The sequence below is a fragment of the Xenopus tropicalis genome, chromosome 10 (assembly GCF_000004195.4).
Source record: "Xenopus tropicalis strain Nigerian chromosome 10, UCB_Xtro_10.0, whole genome shotgun sequence".
Classification (NCBI taxonomy): domain Eukaryota; kingdom Metazoa; phylum Chordata; class Amphibia; order Anura; family Pipidae; genus Xenopus; species Xenopus tropicalis.
Genome location: NC_030686.2, coordinates 19,931,878 through 19,955,460, shown reverse-complemented (window position 1 = coordinate 19,955,460; position 23,583 = coordinate 19,931,878). Strand labels below are relative to the sequence as shown.

The window sequence follows — 23,583 nt, the reverse complement described above, 5'->3', positions numbered from 1 at the left end:
ATTAAACTCCTCCTATTGTGCAATATAACCCTCCCTACTGCTCCTCTTGTCCTGTGCCATATAACACTCCCTATAGCTCCTCCTATTGTTCCATATAACCCTCCATAAATTCCTTCTATTGTGCAATATAACCCTCCCTATAACCCTCTATTGCTTGATATAACCCTCCGTAAACTTCTCCTATTGCTCCATATAACCCTTCCTATAATTCCTCCTACTGCTCCATATAACCATCCCTATAATGCTTCCTTTTTTCTAAATAATCCAACCCCATTACTCCCATTACCCATATAAATATATATATATTTAAACCCATATATACAACAGTATAACTGCTCATATTTCTCCATCTAAATCTCCCATTGCCCCTTATGACTGTTTCTTTTCAGAAAATATTATATATAATATTACTATTTTGTTCAATACAAGTAACCACAAAGAGCTGTGTAGGCCAAAGAGAATGTTTATTTATATTATAGATTAATATTTGCATTGCTCACTTCAGAATACACGTGATGGGCAAATCATAAGACACCCATTCAACCCTAGAAAAGTGTAGATGCTAAATTCCACACTGCAGTTGCCCATATAAAATAATCAGGTCTTTGCTTTTTTATTTTCTAATTTGTTCTGTATCAGTCAGTTTCCCACTGGTTGCTATAGGAAACTGGAGCCATTTAGCCCAGATGTTCTCATAAGAATGGCGGCCATCCCTGTGTGTAATAATCATGCTCTCTTGTCCACTTCTAGATGCACCACAATAATTAAAATTGTTTGAAAAAAAGAAAAGAGCTGCTGTTGGGTAAAGTACTTTGTATAAAAATACAGACAGTAGACTCTAATATCACATACAGACATTCACCTGTTCCTTATTCCTACAAAATACAGTTAGTAAAACAATAGTTGCAGTCTTTATAAGCACAACACCTGTACATTGCTTCCATTTCCATGCCACTGTATGGGGGGGATCCCAGCCTGAAGTGTGCTCTTGGGAAGCCTCAAAGCAATAAATGGGGGGCAGTCTTAAGGCCAAGAGGAAGAGATTTTCAATATATATAAGTATTTTCAGTGTGTACCATTTCAACCCAGCCCCCCCCCCATTTAATTCTGTGGACAATGAAGGAGGTCATAGCTGACATATCCAACCATGTCTTGTTGCTTGCGTGATGTCACCCGCCAGAAGTATTGATCCTGGCAGAAGTAGTAGTTCCCTGTGGGTAGCAAAATTTGAATATGAGAAAATAGGGTGTCATGTGACATTATAATATTATATTAAACAGCTTAGACAGCTTATGAAAGCTTTTGCACTTATATAAAAAATATCCAGTTCGAACATGACTATTGATAAATGATAGACAGATGGGTGGGTGGATGGTATCAATAGCTAGCTGGGGCAGAGGGGGAGAAGTCTTCATAGCTGGGATTGGAGGGATGGATGAACTGGGGGTATTTGGGAGAGTGGATGAAGTGACAGACAGAAGGGAGCAATGGATAGATAGATAGATAGATAGATAGATAGATAGATAGATAGATAGATAGATAGATAGATAGATAGATAGATAGATGGATGGGCAAAATGGATGAAGCTTGGCATGATAAACTAATGGAAAACAGGGGACATTTAATAAATGAATGAGTGTACAGGTGAGATGATTAACAGGCAGATTCCTGATGAACTCAATGAGGTAATAGATGCATGATTGGATTAATAAATAAATAGGTGGGTGGACTCCTTGGAATGGTGAATGAAGGCAATGGAACTTGAATATAGTAGAATGAAAGGGTCCACTGAATGGTAAATGATGGATAATTAACAGATTGATAAGGAAAGATGCATAAATGGATGGATAGGTAAGTTGTATGGCTGCTTGACAGGGCAGATAAAAAGACAAATATGAGACTGGGCAAACATGAAGATAGTAACAACTGTGCTACAGAAATATCATATAGCAACACCCCAGCATGATTGGATTAATAAATAAATAGGTGGGTGGACTATATAACTCCTTGGAATGGTGAATGAAGGCAATGGAACTTGAATATAGTAGAATGAAAGGGTCCACTGAATGGTAAATGATGGATAATTAACAGATGGATAAGGAAAGATGCATAAATGGATGGATAGGTGAGTTGTATGGCTGCTTGACAGGGCAGAAAAAAAGACAAATATGAGACTGGGCAAACAGGAAGATAGTAACAACTGTGCTACAGAAATATCATATAGCAACACCCCAGCAGTTTACATATATTCAATAAACCTACCTTGATAGAGAAAAACATCATGGGAGTCACCAGGAACACCGGGATAGTCTGCAGCTGTTTGCCGTGGGTACCCATTATCAATTGTCAATGTCTTTAGGTTAAGCCTAATAAAAAAAAGAAAAGTGCTGTCACTATGCCTATGAGATCTTCATTAAGCAATCCTTTCTGTGATTTAGGACCTCTTTCCCAGAATGTGGTCAAAACTGATGTATGCCCCTTACCTCCAGTATCGTTCCCCATTGAATAAGAGAGCCTTTCCATTATCACGAGCAAAAGATCCCATGATGCTTTCCACATCTTTGTTCAGACCCAACTTCTCAATGCTGCGTGGGCCTAAAGCACTTGTAGCTGTGTACTGCCAGAACTTGAGCCCTGCAATCAGACAGAACATCACTGACAAAGGTTTCACACTGATTCTCCAGGACCAGGATTGAAATATACATTGTGTATATCTGACGGCTTGTGAGGTAGTTAGTTGTTATGAATAACTTGCCTTGTTCTTGATATTGGGCACAGGGTTGTTACGGTCCCTGTGTCCTAGGCATAAACTGTTTAGTGGTACTCTCATATTCTACTCTAAAGCAAACCATTCTAAGCCTATAATGTAGTACATTAGTTTATTGCACTAGAAGTCCCTCTCCCTCCCACTATCACATCACTACATCCTTACATTAGCCTATGGTCACATCACAATCCCACCTTGAATAAGTTGCTTCTTACCATACCTGAGAAGAAAAAAATGCTTTTGCTGGTGGGGTCCTGGAATGCAGTGTCAATTCTGCTTGGAAGGCCAGGCCATGTATCTGAGATGCGCTGAGGGTTCTGAGGAGCATTCTTACTTCTGGGAGTCAGAGTCCAGTACAACCTTTGTGGACAACAAAAGTAGCATGGACTTTATTTAGCCTTTGAATGACTGATGGCAGGCACTCAGAGATTTCAACAGGCATTGATATGGGAAAATAATCCTTTGTTACAAAAATTTAACTGGTACAGAAAATCAGGCATTTTCACTTCATTCAACCTTTAAATTTTAACCTTTTGGCTTTTTGCAACTAAAGTTCTTCATCCATGTCTTACTTAACTTACCCATCCTTGAAGAAGTGAAGAGCTCCCTGTAGGTCTGCAATGGCATCAAACTTCTCCACCTTACAGGCATCTTGTGCAGGGTCCACTGGACGAACAGGTCGGGTGGTAGTCCTCCTGGGACTTTTGGTAGCTAATGGCTTCTTAGTAGACTTTGGTGGATTAGGATTTGGACGAGAACCTGAATCAAAAATTTCTTACATTAAAGGGGTGATTAACCTTAACTGTAACTCTTATTACAAAGTTATTATAAAGTATATTATAGAATGAACAATTCTAAGCAAATTGCTCATCGTTATTTATTTCTTATAGTTTTTTAATTATTTGCCGCTTTCTTCAAACTCTTTGTAGATTTCAAATGGGGGTCTCTGACACCGGCAGCCAAAAATATTGCTCTGTGAGGCTACGGTTTTATTTTTTACTTTTTTTCTATTCAGTCCCTCTCCTATTCATATATCAGTCTCTAATTCAAACCACTTCCTGGTTGCTTAAGTGATTTTGTCTCTAACAACCAGATAGCTGTTATAACTCCAAACTGGAGAGTTGCTGTATTGAAATAATTAAAAAACTTTATATAATAAAAAATAAAGACAAATTGCAAATTGTCTCAGAATATTACTCTCTACATCATACTAAAAGTTAACTCAAAGGTAAACAACCCCTCTAACAATTATCTTGGGAAATAACTGTTATTAATATTGTATTTAAAATATATTGTTGATTTCTATTTATTTATGCAGTTAAATAAGCACAAAAAGTAACTACCAGTAAGAGTCAGTTCTGGAATTTAGATGGTTACCATCTGGCCAGTTAAGTAAAAAAAAGCATGGCTTATGGTGTGCAGATATTATTCCTTCTTAGCTTATCTATATTTATCCATATGGGTTACATAGCAGTTGAGGTTAAAAAAGACACACATCAAATTCAACCTTTTTTGGTCCAAATGAAACCTGCCTAACAGCTAGATGATCTAGAGGGAGGAAAACACCACATCTAAAGCCATCAGAGAGGTAAAAACTTTCCTTTCTGATTTCAAGATCAACATTGTACTAAGATTACAAAGAGTAAGCTAAGAAGCCTTCTAGGTAGGTTTTTAGATGTCATTTCTTTGCCTGAAGTCCCTCCACCATCTGGTGAACTGGTTCCCAAACTGTTGGGCTGCCAACCTTAGAAACCTGGGAAAGTGTTGAATCTGAAATTTAATTATGGAGATTGCCTATTTTTTTTCTCTTTGAACCTGAAACCTAGTAAACAGGTCATGCAGAGTGACATTTGGGGTGAACACCTATTTGCTGTCCTAGATATTCTTGGAAGTATGGCTGACTGACTGATGTACCAATATTTTCTCCTTGTTATGATTTAAGGGGTACCCTGATTAAAGGTATAACATACACCAGGGGGCCTGAACCAAAAACTATCCAACAACCACTAATAAAATTACTCTATTTAAAAGCTACAGAAGTAGGCCTGAGCTAGTATGGCAGTCTAAATGATTTTTACCACGTATAAGGTATAGAGATCCAAATTACAATATGATTCTTTATTCGTAAAATCCCAGGCCCCAAGCATTCTGCATAATGGATCCCATACCTGTACCATAAAGATATTGGATCCCACGCACATCATCTTCATGAAGTTGGAAATCTTTAACGTAGCTGTACATGGGGTACATGAGAGCATCTTGAACTTCACTATGCTCCAGACCAAGGGCATGGCCAAACTCATGGGCTGCCACCAGAAAAAGACTGTACCCTAAACAACAAAAGTGATATCATACACAGAATAGAAACACAACAGATGTTGACAATAGTGAGTATTATGTTGCTGTGTATATCTTGAATATTACTGGAATTTTAGGAGGGCTAACATACCAGGTCAGAGTAAAGAAATAATAGTACAAACCTTGATCAGGGCAGAAGCCCCACTTGCGGTCTTGGTCATAGCTGGACGTAGTGGCACACCACAACTTTCTGTCATCCCGTCCATCTGTAGTGCAGGAATTGAATCTCTTCCCCTGAAATGTGAATGGAAAGACACAAGGTTCTCCCTGGGAGTTTCCACCAATCACAGCTGTATCTGCAATAAAATAATGTTACTCAGCACCAATCACACAATAAACACTGACCTATAACGATGACAATAATCTAATCTCCCCCAGTGCAATAATTAGGGGATAATATATTCTGACAGCCAAATTTAATTCTGGTAGACATCTCCACAATGTTTTATGACTACATAAAAGAACAAGGCAGCAGGAATACAGGCCAGGGTACTCAAAGCAGCTTCTACTATCTAAATAGGCCTTATTTGACATTTCACCCTTTTAAAAATGGTACCTCGGTTAGGGCAAAATCCATATTTCTGGTCTTGGTCATAATCGGCAGTTGTGCTGCACCAGCGATACCCATCTTGGCGGCCTTCCTTGGTACAACCATTATATGACACACCATCAAAGATAAAAGGGAAAACACAGGGCTGGCCTTCACTGTTTCCTCCATAGGTGTAGAGCACTGAGAGGAGATGGAAATACCTTACATGTATATGCTATACATATGGTCCTCTTCAAACACAAGCATGGTATCAGCATCAAAAGTTACAAATTACACATTAGTGTGATCTTGTTTCATTGTTCCAGTGTGATACTTACACTCACTGGGACAGAAGCCATATTTTTTATCCTGATCATAACTGGGGGTAGTGCTGCACCAAGGCAGCCCATCTGATCTTCCACTGGTTGTACAGGAAGAGTATGACTGCCCATCAAATATGAAGGGGAAGTGACACAGGGCCCCTTCAGCATTCCCAAAGCGAGTCTTTACCACTGTTTGAAGATAAAAAGTTTAAGTGGAGATGAGTGAGAGGGGAGAACTGTTATGGCTTAGAGTGGTGCGTATATTAATTTGCTAACAGAGGCCCACTATACGTCGACATTTTCTTGCAGTACTGTGTTAAAGACAGGGAACTACCTTTGCTGGCATGGTTTCATGTTATCTCTCTGTACAGGCTACACGCAAACATCTGGAGGTGTTCCTAATGCTTTGTCAACATGATTCCATGATGCCAGCTCCTTCTAATTGGCCCAATGGGAGTTGAGAAGGGTATCAGCCAGAAATAATGGCAGGCTAAAACTGCAAGCTAAAGCAGTAGCTCATTCACAGAAGCAAAATTTTAAATATAATGGCCATCTGAGCCTCCGAGGATACCAGTAATATCCATGTAAAACAGTAATCATACATTTTTTTCTGAAAATGTTGCACATTGTTTTGTTCTGTTCCATTTCTCATAAAGAGAAACAGATTACCTTGGCCCCAGGGCATTAATAAAACTGCCTTATTCCTTTGTACCTAATTGGAGTGCCCTCCAGATCTGTAGTAACACACTGCTTATATCTGTGAGTTACTATTCTATTTTTTTTTCTCTATTTCTGTATGGGATCTAGTACTTACCAGTTCCGGTACCAAGTGTCCAAAATTCATCTTCATCAAAATGAGCATCACCCTGAACCCCAGGGCCAGGAGGATAAGCATGGGCCAAGAGGCCATCCTTTCCATCGAAGGGGTAAGGATCCCCATGGTCTGCAAGAGAAATCACAACATCTGACATCATCAGCTAGCATTACAGAAAGCGTTATGACATTATTGTTTGATGGAATAGCATAATAAGCTTGTCATGCCCAGGTTCATAAAAGCTGCCAACTAACTCTCCCCAGAGTTAGCAGCTTATCGGCTCATGTATGAGGCCCAACAACATGCCTGCATGATATGTGGCTGAAAATGACGAAATACCTATTAAGCAGATTTGGAAAAACTGATATTTGAGGAACGCATTGTACATTATATTTAAATGTGTATAAACCACATTAATTTTTTGGTTCTACTGCTTTAACGTCACATCAATCAGGAATCATATGACACGATCATGTGACTCTGTATGGTTTCAAAACTTGGGAACAAACGTAATCTTACCCTCAGGTCCAAACAGAATGTTGATATCAGGTTCCCCGCTGTATATACGGGTGAAGGTCAGAGGTGTGACATCGCTCCAGACTTTAAATGCGCGGGCAAAAGCATCATCAATCACTTCGGGGTCCAGGTCAGGGGAGTAGCTCAGGATACTGTGAGAGAAAGGGAGATCGGAATAATGCAATAGAAGTGAAAAATATTATACAAGTAGAGAATTAAATTAATAAATGTTCAGATGGAATAGATACAAATCATAAAGACTTCATGCATTGGATCATTTTGTATCTGTATCTTGATTTGCAAACTGATTTACTATCAATATCCTATCATATCAATATCAATCAATTTATTGGGGCCAGATCCAATCATTTTATGCAAAGCCATAAATATGGGCAGAACTAGGCAGAGAACTATGTAAAAACACTTTTATAGCAAATTAAATTCATGTTATATTACTGTAATTGCCCCCAGGGGTATCTTTGATACCCTAAAATATAACTATACATCTCTACACCCTGTGCTTGCATAGTGTACACAGTGACAATTCACATAACATTATTTAGGGTAATAAAAGACAGCACAAGGATGTGTGACGGTTTTAGGTCTGTTTTACTGTGATGATCCATGAAATATATCTTCAGAACCTATTTGCAATTGCTGCACAGAACTTAGCAAGTAACAAGCACTGAACTCCAATAAAAAAAAGCCATGGTCCCTCACCGGTATGTGATATCATTGTGATCCCACTTTAAATCTCCGTCAAATGTGTTGAATTTCCCAATATCTGGAAACCCACAGCGAGGTCTTCTCATGGCCTCCAGTGTTTCGGTATCTAGGACTCCAGTCCTTGTAAGTCCCAGCTTTTGTTGCATAAGGGTGAGCGCATTTTTTAAAGTGACATTTGAGCCTTGCTCTTGGGTCATATACCCAAACTGTAGAAGGTACCTCTGCAAGAAACACAAAGAAAATGACAATGGACATGATAAAGGGTGATCTAGGAAATAATTTGGAGGCAATGGAAAGTGAGGTTACATTGGACAATGCTAGTTATATGCCGAGTCAGAAGCACCAAGGAGAAAGAGAAGAGCACAAGGGGTAATATAGAGTAAGGAGATGTCAGGGGTACACTGAATAAGAAAGGATCCAAAGTTAGGGGTGGATGGGGCACACAGGCTAAAATGGAAAGGGGATTTGAGGATCACATGTATATATTTATAAAACCAGTTTAATAAACATCTATGGCAATCTGGTGGATTCCGAGTGGTAAAGAGTGAATAAAGAAGAAGGAATTTATAGCTCACCTCAGCCAGTTCTGCATTAGTCATGCTGCTCTGAATTTCCCCTGGAAATGTAATTGACAGAGGGGTCTTGCTGTTGGTAGGCACAGAGTGACCTCTAGAACAAAGGATGGCCACTATGGCTAAAACTCCCAACTCTCCCATTTTTGCACCAAGACAAACCCTAAATTTCACTATGTGTGACTATTGGTCTGTATAGGTGTCTGACTGTCCAGTCCTTCCCATGTGTACATATATATATATGCCAAAGTTTTACATTTACCCAAGACACAGACCGCAGGATTGTAACACAAGATATGTGAGACAGGGGAAGGAAGTTTCACAAACATTTTAGGGGAATAAAGATAATGAGTAAATATACAGAGCCATTGCATCATTGTTGTGCCAACAGAGTGAAATCAAATCCAGCACAAACAACATATTTATATACACACTACTCTTTATTCATATTGAGTAGGTACAAGAAGTTGTCAGTCATTAAAAGCGTCTTGACGCATTTGTATGTACTCATGCTGGACAAATAACAACAGTCAACTTGGCTACTTCAAACCAGTCAGCAGCTTATCAGTCGGTGTATGGGGCCCTCAAGAAGGCCTGCCCCACAGATATCTGCCATAAAATCAGCCAGATATCTATAAGCCGTGTTTTAAAAACCTAACAGGCGAGGACAACATCAGCACTTTAAATCATCACTGGGGGTGGGGGTGTCAAAATGTTATGCACACACGCCCAGCACCTTCAATGGTTAAAATCACTCACCTGAGACCCCAGGCTGGTGCTCCAGTTTGGTGCAAACTTAACCAGTTTGTTATACGACTCTAGGAGCACCATGTAGCCATCTTTTTTGTCCTGGATACTCTACGGCCTGACCCATTCCAACACTTGGCCTATCCAGGGAATAAGGAACCCACAAGTCCTGACCCATTCCCACATTTGGCCTATCCAAGGAATAAGGAACCCACAAGGCCTGACCCATTCCCACACTTGGCCTATCCAAGGAATAAGGAACCCACAAAGCCTGACCCATTCCCACACTTGGCCTATCCAAGGAATAAGGAACCCACAAGGCCTGACCCATTCCCACACTTGTCCTATCCAGGGAATAAGGAACCCACAAGGCCTGACCCATTCCCACACTTGACCTATCCAAGGAATAAGGAACCCACAAGGCCTGACCCATTCCCACACTTGGCCTATCCAAGGAATAAGGAACCCACAAGGCCTGACCCATTCCCACACTTGGCCTATCCAAGGAATAAGGAACCCACAAGGCCTGACCCATTCCCACACTTGACCTATCCAAGGAATAAGGAACCCACAAGGCCTGACCCATTCCCACACTTGGCCTATCCAAGGAATAAGGAACCCACAAGGCCTGACCCATTCCCACACTTGACCTATCCAAGGAATAAGGAACCCACAAGGCCTGACCCATTCCCACACTTGGCCTATCCAAGGAATAAGGAACCCACAAGGCCTGACCCATTCCCACACTTGGCCTATCCAGAGAATAAGGAACCCACAAGGCCTGACACATTCCCACACTTGGCCTATCCAAGGAATAAGGAACCCACAAGGCCTGGCCCATTCCCACACTTGGCCTATCCAAGGAATAAGGAACCCACCAGGCCTGGCCCATTCCCACACTTGGCCTATCAAACCAATAAGGAACCCACAAGGCCTGGCCCATTCCCACACTTGGCCTATCAAACCAATAAGGAACCCACAAGGCCTGGCCCATTCCCACACTTAGCCTATCCAGGGAATAAGGAATGCACAAGGCCTGACCCATTCCCACATTTGGCCTATCAAACCAATAAGGAAGCCACAATGCCTGGCCCATTCCCACACTTGGCCTATCAAACCAATAAGGAACCCACAATGCCTGGCCCATTCCCACACTTGGCCTATCCAGGGAATAAGGAACCCACAAGGTCTGACCCATTCCCACACTTGGCCTATCCAAGGAATAAGGAACCCACAAGGCCTGACCCATTCCCACACTTGGCCTATCCAAGGAATAAGGAACCCACAAGGCCTGACCTTTTCCCACACTTGGGCTATCCAGGGAAGGCCTATCCAGGCCTTGGGATAAATACCATCCCAGGGTACTAAACGAGCTTAGCGCTGTGATTCCCAAATCTCTTCACTTAATTTTTCAAGATTCATTGAGGTCTGGAATGATGCCCAGAGACTGATGAATTGCTAATGTGGTGCCGTTATTTAAAAAGGGATCCCGTTTTCAGCCTGAAAACTAGTTGATGCGGTCCCCGGATCGACTTTGCCTATGCCCATCATTATAATTTGATCGTTTGGCCCCAGGGTCAAACGATCGAATTAGCCTGGATTCTCCCGATATCGCCCACCCGTAGGTAGGGGATATTGGGAGAAGATCCGCTCGCTTGGCGACATCGCGGTTCAAGGTTAGTAAAAGTGGGCGGTGCCACCCAACAATCAATAAGATTTTACCTATTGACTTTCAATAAGAAAATTCAACCTGCAGCCATTCTCACAGTACTAAGACCAGGGTCCCTAAACTTTTCACAGTTGGTCACTAGGGTTTTCAGTTTTGAAATTTGGGCGGAGCCACCAACAGCCAATCAGACTTCACCTATTGAATTTTATTGGTTTAATGCCAGGGTTCCCAAATTTACAGTCAGTCACTGGGTGACTACGTACTCAAGGTTAGAAAAAGTGGGCTGGCCCCCAAAAGCCAATCCCATTTCTTTTATTATTTTTAGTGGGAAATTTTAACTGCTACCATTCTCACATGTTTAATGTCAGGGTCCCCAAACTTTGCACAGTTTATTACTGGGTGACTACATTCCAAGTAAATTATAATTACATAGTTATTGTTTAAATTTAAAATGCTTTCATCCTCATGCTATTTATGCCAGGGTGCCTACTGTTTGTCACTGGGTGACTCTGACTCAAGGTTAGAAAAAGTGGGCACACTCACCAACCACCAACCACAATTTAGTTTAAATTGAAACTACTGCCGTTCTTTAACTATTAATCCTAGGGTCCCTAAACTTTGCAGAGTTAGTCACTGTTGATCCAGAAGAAGGCAAAAAAACCCATCAGAAGCATCTCTAATTCTACCTTCTCTGGACCCTCTCTAACCCAATAATGTCCTGTGTGAGCACTGGAGACCAAAACTAAACAGCATATTCTAGATGGGGCCTTACCAGCGCTCTGTAAAGGGGAAGAATAACACCCTCCTCCCATGAATCTATGCCATTTTTAATACAGCTCAAAACCTTGTTTGCCCTTGCAGCTGCTGCCTGGAATTGCTTGCTACAGCCAAGTTTATTATCTACAAGGACTGCAAGGTCCTTCTCCATTATGGATTTGCCTAGTGCAGTCCCATTAAGGGTATAAGTGGCTTGCAAATTTTTACATCCCAGGTGCATACTGCCATTCTTTAACTATTAATCCTAGGGTCCCTAAACTTTGCAGAGTTAGTCACTGGGTAACTGCAGTTCCAGGTTAGAAGAAGAGGGCGGAGCCACCAACCGCCAATCAGATGTCACTCGTTGACTTTCAGTGGGGAAATTTAAATTGCTGCCATTCAGACACTATTAAAACCAGGGTCCTCAAACTTTGCACAGTGGTTTTTACTATAGAACCATGGTTAGAAAAAGTGTTCGGAATTTAATTCGGACACTTCACGTTTTTCAAACCAACATGAAGTTTGTTCTCAACCTTCCCTTTCTAGTTTATGTATGTGAGTGTATAGATAGGTCAGTATAGATTTGTGTGTGCTGGGTTTACTTATAAGGGTTGAACTTAATGGACTCTGGTCTTTTTTCAACCCTATGTAACTATGTAAGGTGTGCAAGTGCAGTAGAATCAATGTCCAATGTAGAAGAAAAAAGACGGCTCACTGTATTGCACATGTGCACCTGTCCTGGGGCCCAGAAGAAAATCCAATATGAGGAAGAAGGTTGTAACATAGTGCTCCTGCAGAAGATTATGCAAGTAATTATGTCATTCTTGATCCTTACATTGAAAGATTGAAATACTGATAAAATATACAGCTTATAGGATTTAGGGCTACACAGTGACTCTGCCTCGCCGCCCTGGGTTCGTTAATTCAGCATGGGCACTAAAGGTTTGCATGTTCTATCTGAGTCTGTGTGGCTTTCCTCCAACACTCCAAAAACATACAGGCAAGCTCTTGATAAAAATGTACCCTACTGCGTGTGATAGGGATCTTAGATAATGAGCTCCAATAGGACTTGCATATATGGTTGCCACATGGCCAGTGTTACATTAATCAAACATATATGACCAGACACAACCTCTCAATGTTTCTATTTCTCTCACAAACCCACAAGTTTTTTTTCCTCTGCTTCTCTCTGGCATACTGCACATACACATTCACTCCTTCTCTCCGATTTCTCTCTCCTAGAGTCAACTCATGGCCTTCCCTCTCCCTAGCTTTGTGGTCTCTGTATGTTCCTTCCTGTGCTGGAAACCTGAGAGAAGAAATAAAAAAAACACATTTGCTTGAGAAATTCTTGCTGTTTGTGGCAGCCACAGGAAAGTGCAATAGGCTGTGAGGGGAGGTGGGAGAGCATCAGAAGGTGGGAAGAGAGGTGTTTGTTCTGCTGGGTATATATCTTTTTCTGCAAACTAAAACACTTCCTCTTGTGCAGCTGATTCATGTGTTCTCTTTCCAGACAGTAAGCTGAGCAAACTGCCATCAACTGCCAAAAAAAAATAAATAATACATGTGTGTTGTTAGCCCACATACAATATTCAGTAATACCTATTGCTATATCAAGACACAAACTAAGGCTACAAGTTCTCTTTATAGAAGTTGGTGAATTTATATGGTTGTGTGACAAAAAAATATAAGTGATAAAAAAAGATATTATACAGTCAGAAACCAAAATGTTACTCAGAAATAAGGACACTGGCCACAACTCACATAGTAACTTAGTAAGTTAGTTTGAAAAAAGACGTACGTCCATCATGTTCAACCATAATGCCTATATATAACCTGCCTAACTGCTAGTTGATCCAGAGGAAGGCAAAAAAACCCATCAGAAGCATCTCTAACTCTACCTTCTCTGGACCCTCTCTAACCCAATAATGTCCTGTGTGAGCACTGGAGACCAAAACTGAACAGCATATTCTAGATGGGGCCTTACCAGTGCTCTATAAAGGGGAAGAATAACAGCCTCCTCCCATGAATCTATACCCCTTTTAATACAGCTCAAAACCTTGTTTGCCCTTGCAGCTGCTGACTGTCCATCGTCTTACTAACCTCATAATAAAAAGCAATTAAACTGGTCTGACATGACCCGTCCTTCATAAAGCCATGCTGATTACTGCTCATAATGCCATTCTCCAGTACATAATTTTGTATGTGATCCCTTAACAAGCCTTCAATTAACTTGCCCACCACGGATGTCAAACTTACTGCCTATAATTGCCAGGCTGAGATCTTACTCCCTTTTTAAATATGGGAATGACATTCGCCTTCTTCCAATCCCTAGGTACCATACCTGATGAAAGAGAGTCTGAGAATATCAGAAACAGTGGCCACTGTAAAACTGACCCTAGCTCTCTCAGTACCCGAGGGTATATTCCATTTGGCCCTGGTGTCTTGTTCACATTAATCTTGTGTAAACCTTTAAGCACCATATTCTGTGTCAACCACTGACTAGTTTGAGGCAACAGTGCAGCTATTGGGTGGGACTTGGCACTCTGGCTCCTCTACTGTATACACAGAAGAAAAGAACTGGTTTAGCACATCTGCCTTTTCTGGATCTGCTGTAACCATATTGTTACTATAAATCAATGAGGCCACACGCTCAGTCTGCATCTTTTTACTATTAGGGGTTTATTTGGGGTTAGTTTTGGCTTCTGCCGCAATGTGCTCCTCATTTTCTATCTTTGCCTTCCGGATTGCTGTTTTACAACACTTGTTATAGTGTTTATATTCATTAAATGCAGCTTCTGTGCCCACTGACTTATATTTCTTAAAAGCTTTCCTTTTTTTCCCCATTAACTTCTTTACCACAGAATTAAGCCATATACTGTAGGGTGATTCATTTCTACATTGATATGATTTTGATACATTGATTGATTCATTTCTACATTCTACAGTTATTCACTTCTACATTTTCTTATTAATGGAATAAATTGAGAACAGTAATGATTTAATATCATTTTAAATGACAACCATTTCTGGTCTGTGTTTTTAGCAGAAAACATAATGCCCCAATCTATGGTCTGAAGCACTGCCCTTAAGGAGCTAAAATGTGCTTTTCTAAAATTCAGGGTCTTTGTTGCCCCAGCGTATATTTGTTTCCTGCACCAAACATCAAATGAAATAACATTATGGTCACTATTACCCAGGGGTTCAACCACTTGAACATTTGCCATACGCTCTGGGTCATTAGAGATCACTAGATCCAATATAGCATGGTTCCTGGTTGGCTCCTCAACAACCTGTGACATAAAGTTGCCATGCAGCAAGTTTATAAAGTTGTTCCCATTTACTGTCCTGGCAGTACTATTGCTCCAGTCAATATCAGGATAATTAAAATTCCCCATTATTATCACTTGCCCTAAACTAGCAGCCTTTTCTATTTGCAACAGGAGCTGAGCGTCTTCCTCTTCACATTAGGGGGTCTATAGCATACCCCTACAATTCATTCATTGGATTCTTTACTATCTGTGAGAAGCTCAACCCATAAGGATTAAGCTCCCTCTGTTACCACCATCACTTCCTCCTTAATATTTGCTTTTAATTCCTGCTTAACAAACAGACACACCCTGTCCCTCCGAAACAATGTATAACCTCCAATATTAACTGTCCAGTCATGTGACTCATTCAACCAAGTTTCAGAAACGCCAATCACGTCATATTTCAGTTCCAACGCTAGTACCTCCAGCTCTCCCATTTTACCAGTCAGACTCCTGGATCAGTAAACATACATTTAATACTAGTACCAGTGTGAGAATGACGCATAAACAAATTATGGTCCTCCCTGCTATTATCAGTACCCCTAAGCAAGTCTCCTCCCCCATTTTCCCTTACTATGCCCACTACCTCATCTATCCTGTCTACCACAGAATTACTCGCTGCACCCTCTCCCCCCACATTTAGTTTAAAATCTCCTCCAACCCTCTAGCCATCTTTTCCCCCAAAGCAGCTGCCCCATCATCATTGAGGTGCAGCCCATCCCTGGCAAAGAGCCTGTAGGCGATTGAAAAATCAGCCCAGTTCACCAGAAACCCAAAGCCCTCCTCCCTGCACCAACTCGTATATTTGTATCTATGAACATGATCTTGCATTTTCTTACTTGGCGGAGGAAGTTCTTAAAAAACAAGCAACTCCCTTTGTGGTTACAGAGTGCTTTTCTATTTGTTGTTCCATTCATGGGACAAGTAATATGGCAGCTCCCACTCCAGGATAAAGCTGTAGAGAAAGAATATTCTATGCATGATTTGACCCCATCAAGTTATGGCAGTCCAATCAGGGCCACTGACGCGGGCCAATGCCTAGGATGCCAGCTTCAGGGGAACAGCCCTTAAGTGCCTATAGAGAGAAAAAAAAACTTAAAACAATTCCCCCAGCCCACTTCCCGACACTTGTGGCTAAATCTCATGGAAGAGATAAGGGGGAGGAGGCATACCTGCAATTTTGTAATCAGCACATGCACAGACTGTACCAGGTCTGGACTGGCAAGAAATGATTCTGGCAAATGCCAGAGGGGCTGCTGTAAGATGCCATAGACATCTATTTATTGGGCAGGTTGTGGGGGGCTGTTTGGGCCTCTGTGTACTTAAAATGTCAGGTCCTGTACTGTTCTGCACGTTCAACAATAATAGTGAGTGGTCAAAGGTATTTTGCCTAGGGACCCAAAAACAGTGCTGAATCCAAGGTATAATAAATGGAAGGCTCTTTTAAATTTTAAAAAAATGGCATTTAGCACCCATATGCACAGGTCTTTGCTCTTCCAGAACAGCACACAAAGTGCTTGTTCTCTCTTCATATGTGGCACTACCTGCCTTTATCAGAGCTGCTTACAGGAAGGTAGGTGGGTAGAACGTTGGCATCTTCTGATACACCCATGTGTATTCACAATTGTCAACTTAGGAGCCATGGGGGATGTGATGTACTAGTGAGCCCAGTACTTGATGCCTATGTATTCCACCACTGAGCTATGAGACTTGCAGTTCTGTAAAAGCAGTAGAACAGTTGGTCAGTCCCCTGTGTTGCTCCTTTAAAGGAATCACTTGGATAACCCCAATGGTGTGCTCCTTTTTCAAGTAAAGTGCATGCAGTGCCATTACATTAAGTAATGAATTTCTGTTAATTCAGATTTTACTGTACAGAGTGTAAGTGCCCCCTCCACACTAGTGACAAAGCTGGAGGTCAGTTGTAGGGGTTGAGGGATGGTGCTATTAGGTCCTAGAAGCCCCTCTGAGCACATGGTGATATCAGTAAGCTGATTTATTCTTTGCAGTCATTGTATAACATTTAATTGTAATGCAATCCTCTTTGAAAATGTTCTTTTCCATAAAATGAGCCAAATTCAAAGATCAAAAGCTATCATATCCCCTTTAAGCACCTCTTCTATGGCCAACTTATCAGCTGATGTCTCACTGGGGAAAGCATAACATTCTGCATGATACAAGTTCAAGGATAAACAGTTGTCAGAAACCACGGTAACCAGAATGCAGTCAATCTGAATTTCAAGTTGTTTATTTTGTACAATGTAAGATCTATCACTTCTTTTTCTGGTATTCAAATCACTTCTTGCATCTTTGATGTTCCATTATTTAGTATAAAACTTTCAACTTACTTGGAGATAAGTAAATGACCCCTCATATTCCAAAAATCTACATGTGGAATTTTATTATAATGTACACAAAATGTTTCTTTTTTCTAAAGTAATTCTTTTAGCTACAGCAAGCTATACTGTAAATCTGTGTGCTGCAATATGCCACAAAATGTGGGTTTTCAGTGGGTCAGCAGGAAAATGGAGCAAGACCTTATATTGCACAAGCTTCCAGGGCGAACATTCTTGGGCTGGCCAGTTTTGCTGTAATATTTCAGATATACATGAACAATAACATGCTGTGATGGAGTTCTTGTTTGGAAGGAAACCCTAGGGTTCTTTTAATTAGGCATAGATTCCATAAAGTAAGTCACTCACTGTCTCTCTAAACAAGAGCTCTAGTTGCAGCGATTTTGGTCCATAATAACTGTTTCCCAGACTGTACCACTGTGTGCCTGATGACCATGCTGAGAGAGAAAGCACTGATAGACACTGGCACTTTGCACACTTTGGCACTTTTTGCTCTTACGCCACAGCATGTTGGGCATTGGCAGTGAAAAAAGCTTTATATTCCAGCTGGCAGACTGGTGCTGCACACAGCCACTTTTTATGATTTTATATATTTATTCTATTGCTATGGAGTCACCTTGGTACTTATTTTTTAGCACTTTTTAGGATATGGTGCAATAGGCCACAGGGTCACATGCTTTGATCTAGGGGATAATGTGTGGCCATCAGACTCCATCTCCCTCTGAAACCTGGCCCCTGCTATGGACACAAATGATGTTGGGGTTCTCTTCAGAGGTTCTTTGTGGATTCCTGACCCCTAAAAAGCTATTTAGTTGTAGGGGGAACAATAAAGAATGAAGGGATCCTCCTAGCCTTGTGGCTAAGTAGGTCTGAAGTCCTTTACCTTCTGTAGGGCTTTTGGCTAGGGGGTCAGGGACAAAGGGGCCTGCCCTAGTCTTTGGATGAAGTCAGGCCTGGATGCTTTGGATCATTTTGTGCCTTTTGGTGATGTAAGGAGCACCAGGAGACCGGTAGGGCCTTCAGGCGTGCCGGTCCCCAGTCTCCTCTGGTACAGCGCGCTCCTGCTCGCACCCCTCTTTATTGCCTTCCAGTACGTACCGGCAAGCACTCACATGAGCAATAGGGTTGGCGCCTCTCAGCGCTGCACGATGACATCAGCAGTCACGCTGACATCACGTTTGGCACAAATTCAAATGTTAAAAGCGCTACTCTGCTTGTTTTCCTTGCCCAAGCTGTTCCTGACTTCCTGGTTCCTAGCTAAGCTCCTTTTGTGTCTGAATTACTGGTTGACTCCTTGCCTGACATCTGGTTTACGATCCTTTGCAGCCCGCCACTGACCTTTTCTAACCTCGACTTTGATTCTGTCTGATCCGTTCTGTACTGGAGAATAACCTTGGCTGTGAGTAGGATCCCTGTCTATCCCGCCGCAGAAAGCCTGGGGCCCCAAAAGGGTGTCGGTGAACACCAGGGTTGGCAGGGCTCTCCTGCTTCTGCCTGGTGGATCCGAAAACTTGATAGTTTAGTTTCCAATGGTTTGAACATGGAATATAATTTGTCTCCTGTTTTAGGTAAAATTATTTAAATTTTAATTTATGGTTTTATTCTTCCCCTTTTTTACAGTATTTATGTGAATGTATTATACGGCAGGGGTCCCTAACCGCCGGGCCACGGACTGCTGTGCACTGGGCTGCCTCTGATCCGGGCTGTGGTCGATATACATCGCCCTGATGACGTTGTAAACAAAGTGCCGCGAGCATAAAGGCGCAAATGAACATATCATGTGCATAAAGGCACGAATTAACGCATTGCAAATGCAAATGAATGCGTTGAGTAAATAATGACACAAATCATTTTGTTAAATAAAATAATTACATTATTTACTCAGTGAGTTGACCCTGGAATTTTTAAGGTCTTAGCTTTTTTCAAGCCTAAAGGTGGCAACACACGGGCTGCTGGCGGTCTCAGTTGTCAGCTTATTGGCCCATGTTTGTGGCCCTCAGACAGACCTGCCTGACCGATATCTAGCCAAAAATCAGCCAGATGTTGATTGGGCAGGCTTAAAAATCTCATTGAGGAGCATATCAGTGCAATGATGTTGTTCTCATCCCGGTGACGTGCATCCTATCAATGTGATCTGATTTTTTAGTCCTAGGCCAGAACACGCGGATCAATCCAATATTGCACACATCAAGGTAGGCATATTGGGGAAAGATCCGCTCGTTTGGTGACCTCGCCAAACAAGTGGATCTCTTCCTGTATGGCCAGTTTAAGTCATTGCACCCTTGCTGCGCTTTTTTGTTTGCATTCGGGTGAGGAAGAACACTCAGGCTTCAATAAAAAAAAAAAACATTATAGTTCTGAAAAGGCTAAAAATACATGTCCAGATAATGTTAAATCCTGAGGTAACCCTTCCCAAAAAAGTGAGTCCTGATTGTTTCAATGCACACGTTCCTGAATATTGTACAAAATTTCCCCCAAAGTAAGGAAAGTGCATAATTTGTGCCAGGTATTCCTACTGATTAGTGCAAGGCAAAACTAATTTACTCTCAATCACTTGGCTAACTCTATCTAGGGAACAAGCTGGCAAGGTTGTCAGAGTCCTCTGAGGGTGTGAACTAAAAATCTATAATGATGTATCAGTAACAGGAATGGAATCGATTATCCAGAAACCCATTATCCAGAAAACTCAGAATTAAGGCTCTCCCATACACTTGATTATAAGCAAATTATTATAATTTTTAAAAATTCTCTGTAATAATAAAATACAATTAATCCTTATTGGAGGCAAAATAATCATACTAGGTTTAATGTTAAATTATTTTTTAGTAGATCTAAGGTACGGTGGAAAGATCCCTTGTCTGGAAAACCCCAGGTCCCAAGCACTAGATAATAGATCCCATACCTGTATTATGGTAGCACTGTCAATTACCATTTTGTTTTACTTTGACGCTACCATAATTGGTAACTTGCTGTACTGTATGATGTAATGCCAGTTGCATATGTGTTGTTCAGTGGGAAGGTGAGGCAAGATGTTATGTTGCATATCCTATGTTGGCTGTAGTTTGGAACCACATTGTGGTTATATGCGTGTGTACGTGTGTGTTGACAATTCAGTGTTTAGATATGCCAAGGTCCGGACTGGCAATCTATGGATTTAGGCTAATGCCAGAGGTGCCGCTGTAAGATGTTTTAGACAGTCACAATTTAGTGGGTTGGTGTTGGGCTATTTGGGTCTCTGTGTACTTAAAATGTCAGGGCCTATTTTAAATCCCAGTTTGGACCTGACTATATTCTATTTATGGTGTGTGGATCTTCCTGCACCCATCAGGGAAAGAAGCAAGATTTGCCTTGATAAAGCTTGCGAGCGAAACTCGCGTTGGCATGCATACCCTATGCCCTTGACCCTTGTGTCGAGGTAAAATACTAATAAGTTGCAGGCACAAGGACGTTCACTGACCTAAGAAAAGCTTAAAACTTTATTTGCTTAAAATATCGGCTGTTGTTGTAGTTGTATCCGCGACGGGGTGTAATGTAGACCCCGTCGGTATCATCTCCTGTGCCGAGGTAAACAGCTACGGAGTTGTAGGCACAGGATTAATTCAAATGTGGAATTGATTATTGTAATTGGTTTTGAGGTTTGCGTTGTGAGCGGATGTGCTATTAAAATATCAGTAATTCCTGTGCCGAGGTAAACAGCTACAGAGTTGTAGGCACAGGACTAATTTAAATTTGAAAGTGGCTATTGCAACTGGCTTTGAGACTTGTGTTATGTGCAGAAGTGTCATCTCAATACTAGTAATTTCTGTGCCGAGGTAAAAATAGCAGTTTGTAGGCACAGAAATCTTTTTGATCGGCCACTGAGTCCGATCTCCGAACTCCCGACGTTTTTTTGAATTTGTAATAGGACGAGGTATACACTCCTTACCTCTAAAACCCCTGTGCCGAGGTTAAGAAAATCGAGTTGTAGGCACAGGGTATTTTATTCACTCACTGTTACTATTTAAAAGCGCCATCGGCTCCGAAATTCTGGTTATTACTCTGGGTGCAACTGGGCACTTAAACTGTATAGAGTTACTTTTTGTGCCGGGGTAAATTTTATATATTTGCGGACACAGGGTTATGATTGAAACTGAGGACTAAGAGCCCTGCCTGATACCCTGTTTGATGGGTAACATACTCACGTCCTGATCACATGCTTTGGCACTGGTGATATTTGTAAAGGTAACAACCAACCGTACTGAATAACGTTCTTGAGAACTACGAAGGGAAAGTCATAGGATTGAATAATAGTCCCTTGCTTTGCTCTAACGAGGCTAGGCAAGGGAACTCTGTAACGATCGGCTCTTGCAACCAGTACGAGTCAGGTGTGAGATAACAACTCCAAAGGCTTGGTACTAAATAAGGACGCATTTAATTGTCCTAAACTGATGTTAAGTAGCAGTATGTAAGCTACAGTTGGCTTTGAAGTCAGTCCCTATTACAGATGGATTAAGTACTTACCAGGCTACTTACATATAACACACTGTATGCGAGTTATAGTTCAAGATAACGGATGCTTACTCTAAAATTGTACCTGACTGCATCTCAGTGTTGTTAGGATAGCCACTCAGATACTTGTGTTGGCTATAACCCGACTGGTGGGCAACTTAGGACTCGTGTCCAAACTTATAAGTATAGCTTTGCTCTTTGACAGTCTGTGCTTCAAGTTTTAGCCTGAAATTTGTTCAAAATAAAGCACAATAGCAATCGTGCATAAACCTAATGCTCTTATAGAGCCCTTTATGGTGAACACGCCAGACTCTGTGTCTCATAAGAGTAATTGCACGCAGTTGCATCCGACACAAAGAAAAATAAACATACCGACAGACAATAAAGAAATAAAAAATGCAAACACAATAAGAGTTGTCAATACTTTCCTTTTAATAATAAAAAACATCCGAGGAGATCTGAAATTTGAATTACAGAACTATAGGAAATCTAAACTTACCTTGTATCCTTGTTTCTGCGATCCACACGAACTAGATACAACTAATACAACACAGTGAAGGTTTTCAGTTGATACTTTTAGTAGAGCTGCTTATATTTGATACATTTGCCACATACTTGCTTCAATCTCTATGGAGCAGCGCTTGTGATATCTCTCACAAATAAGTCAGTTGAAGTCCAAATTCAGGCTTAGGGTATTGGGTTTTAGAATTCTTTTTCCTTGCTTTTCTATCCTTTTAACACAAGTTTTTAAATGTATTTATAATAAAGATAAAATTTTATTAGCTATAGGTGTGCCAGTTCTTTACATGTGTCTTTTCCAAACTACCTTATACTCTCACTACACATTGAGCACCCTATATTTGAGCTGTAGTGCGGGGTTTCGTTCTTATTATACAGATCTTCCTTCACTTAGCACCAGCATTTCCCCAGTCTACTGAAATCTAACCTTTCAGTGCTATATAATGCTCTTTTTAGTTACCAAATTATCCCTTTATGGTAGACAAGAAGATGGTAAGCACTATCTGTGGCACCTGTGGTTTATACCTGTTTACCAGTAGATACAACAGTTAAGGGTTTCTTCAGCAAAACTTCACAATGTTCCAGCAATATCTATAAGAGTCTACCACTCCAGCTGACTCATAAATATATGTACTTTGCATCCTATGCTGTTGGATTACTCACTCAGGGAACAAACCTGATACTTGCTATTAAGCCCTCCCTACCTCTGCTTCTAGTGCAATGCATAGATATTTTGGTACTAAACTAAAACTGACCAGGGGCTAATTTACAAACACTGGAGCTAAACTGCACAGTTGCAACCAATCAGTAAACAGTTTTTAACTACAAGGTGGAAAATCAAAGCAAATAACTGACTGATCAGTGTTTCAGCTTTATTTTGGTATATATTACAGGTATGGGACCCATTATCCAGAATGCTCGGGACCTGTGGTTTTCCAGATAAGGTGTCTTTACATAATTCGGATCTCCTACCTTAAGTCTGCTAGTAAAATGATTTATACAGTAAATAAACTCAATAGGAATGTTTTGGCTCCAATAAGGATTAATTATATCTTAGCTGAGATCAAGTACAAGCTACTGTTATATTATTAGAGAGAAAAAGGAAACCATTTTTAAAAATGTGAATTATTTGATTAA

At 41.0% G+C, this 23,583-nt stretch overlaps 1 protein-coding gene across 1 annotated transcript; it reads right to left on the bottom strand.

The window, feature by feature from the left end:
• Positions 1–447: 447 nt before the first annotated feature.
• Positions 448–8,797, bottom strand: mmp9.1 (matrix metallopeptidase 9 gene 1). The gene is made up of 13 exons (NM_001006842.1): positions 8,609–8,797; positions 8,028–8,254; positions 7,311–7,459; positions 6,792–6,920; positions 5,993–6,166; positions 5,682–5,855; positions 5,248–5,421; positions 4,936–5,097; positions 3,349–3,526; positions 2,988–3,127; positions 2,484–2,634; positions 2,263–2,366; positions 448–1,211 (listed from the first exon to the last, which is right to left on the bottom strand). The coding sequence occupies exons 1-13, from the start codon at positions 8,747–8,749 to the stop codon at positions 1,102–1,104; spliced, it is 2,013 nt and encodes a 670-aa protein (NP_001006843.1). The 5' UTR covers positions 8,750–8,797; the 3' UTR covers positions 448–1,101.
• Between the last annotated feature and the right edge of the window lie 14,786 nt (positions 8,798–23,583).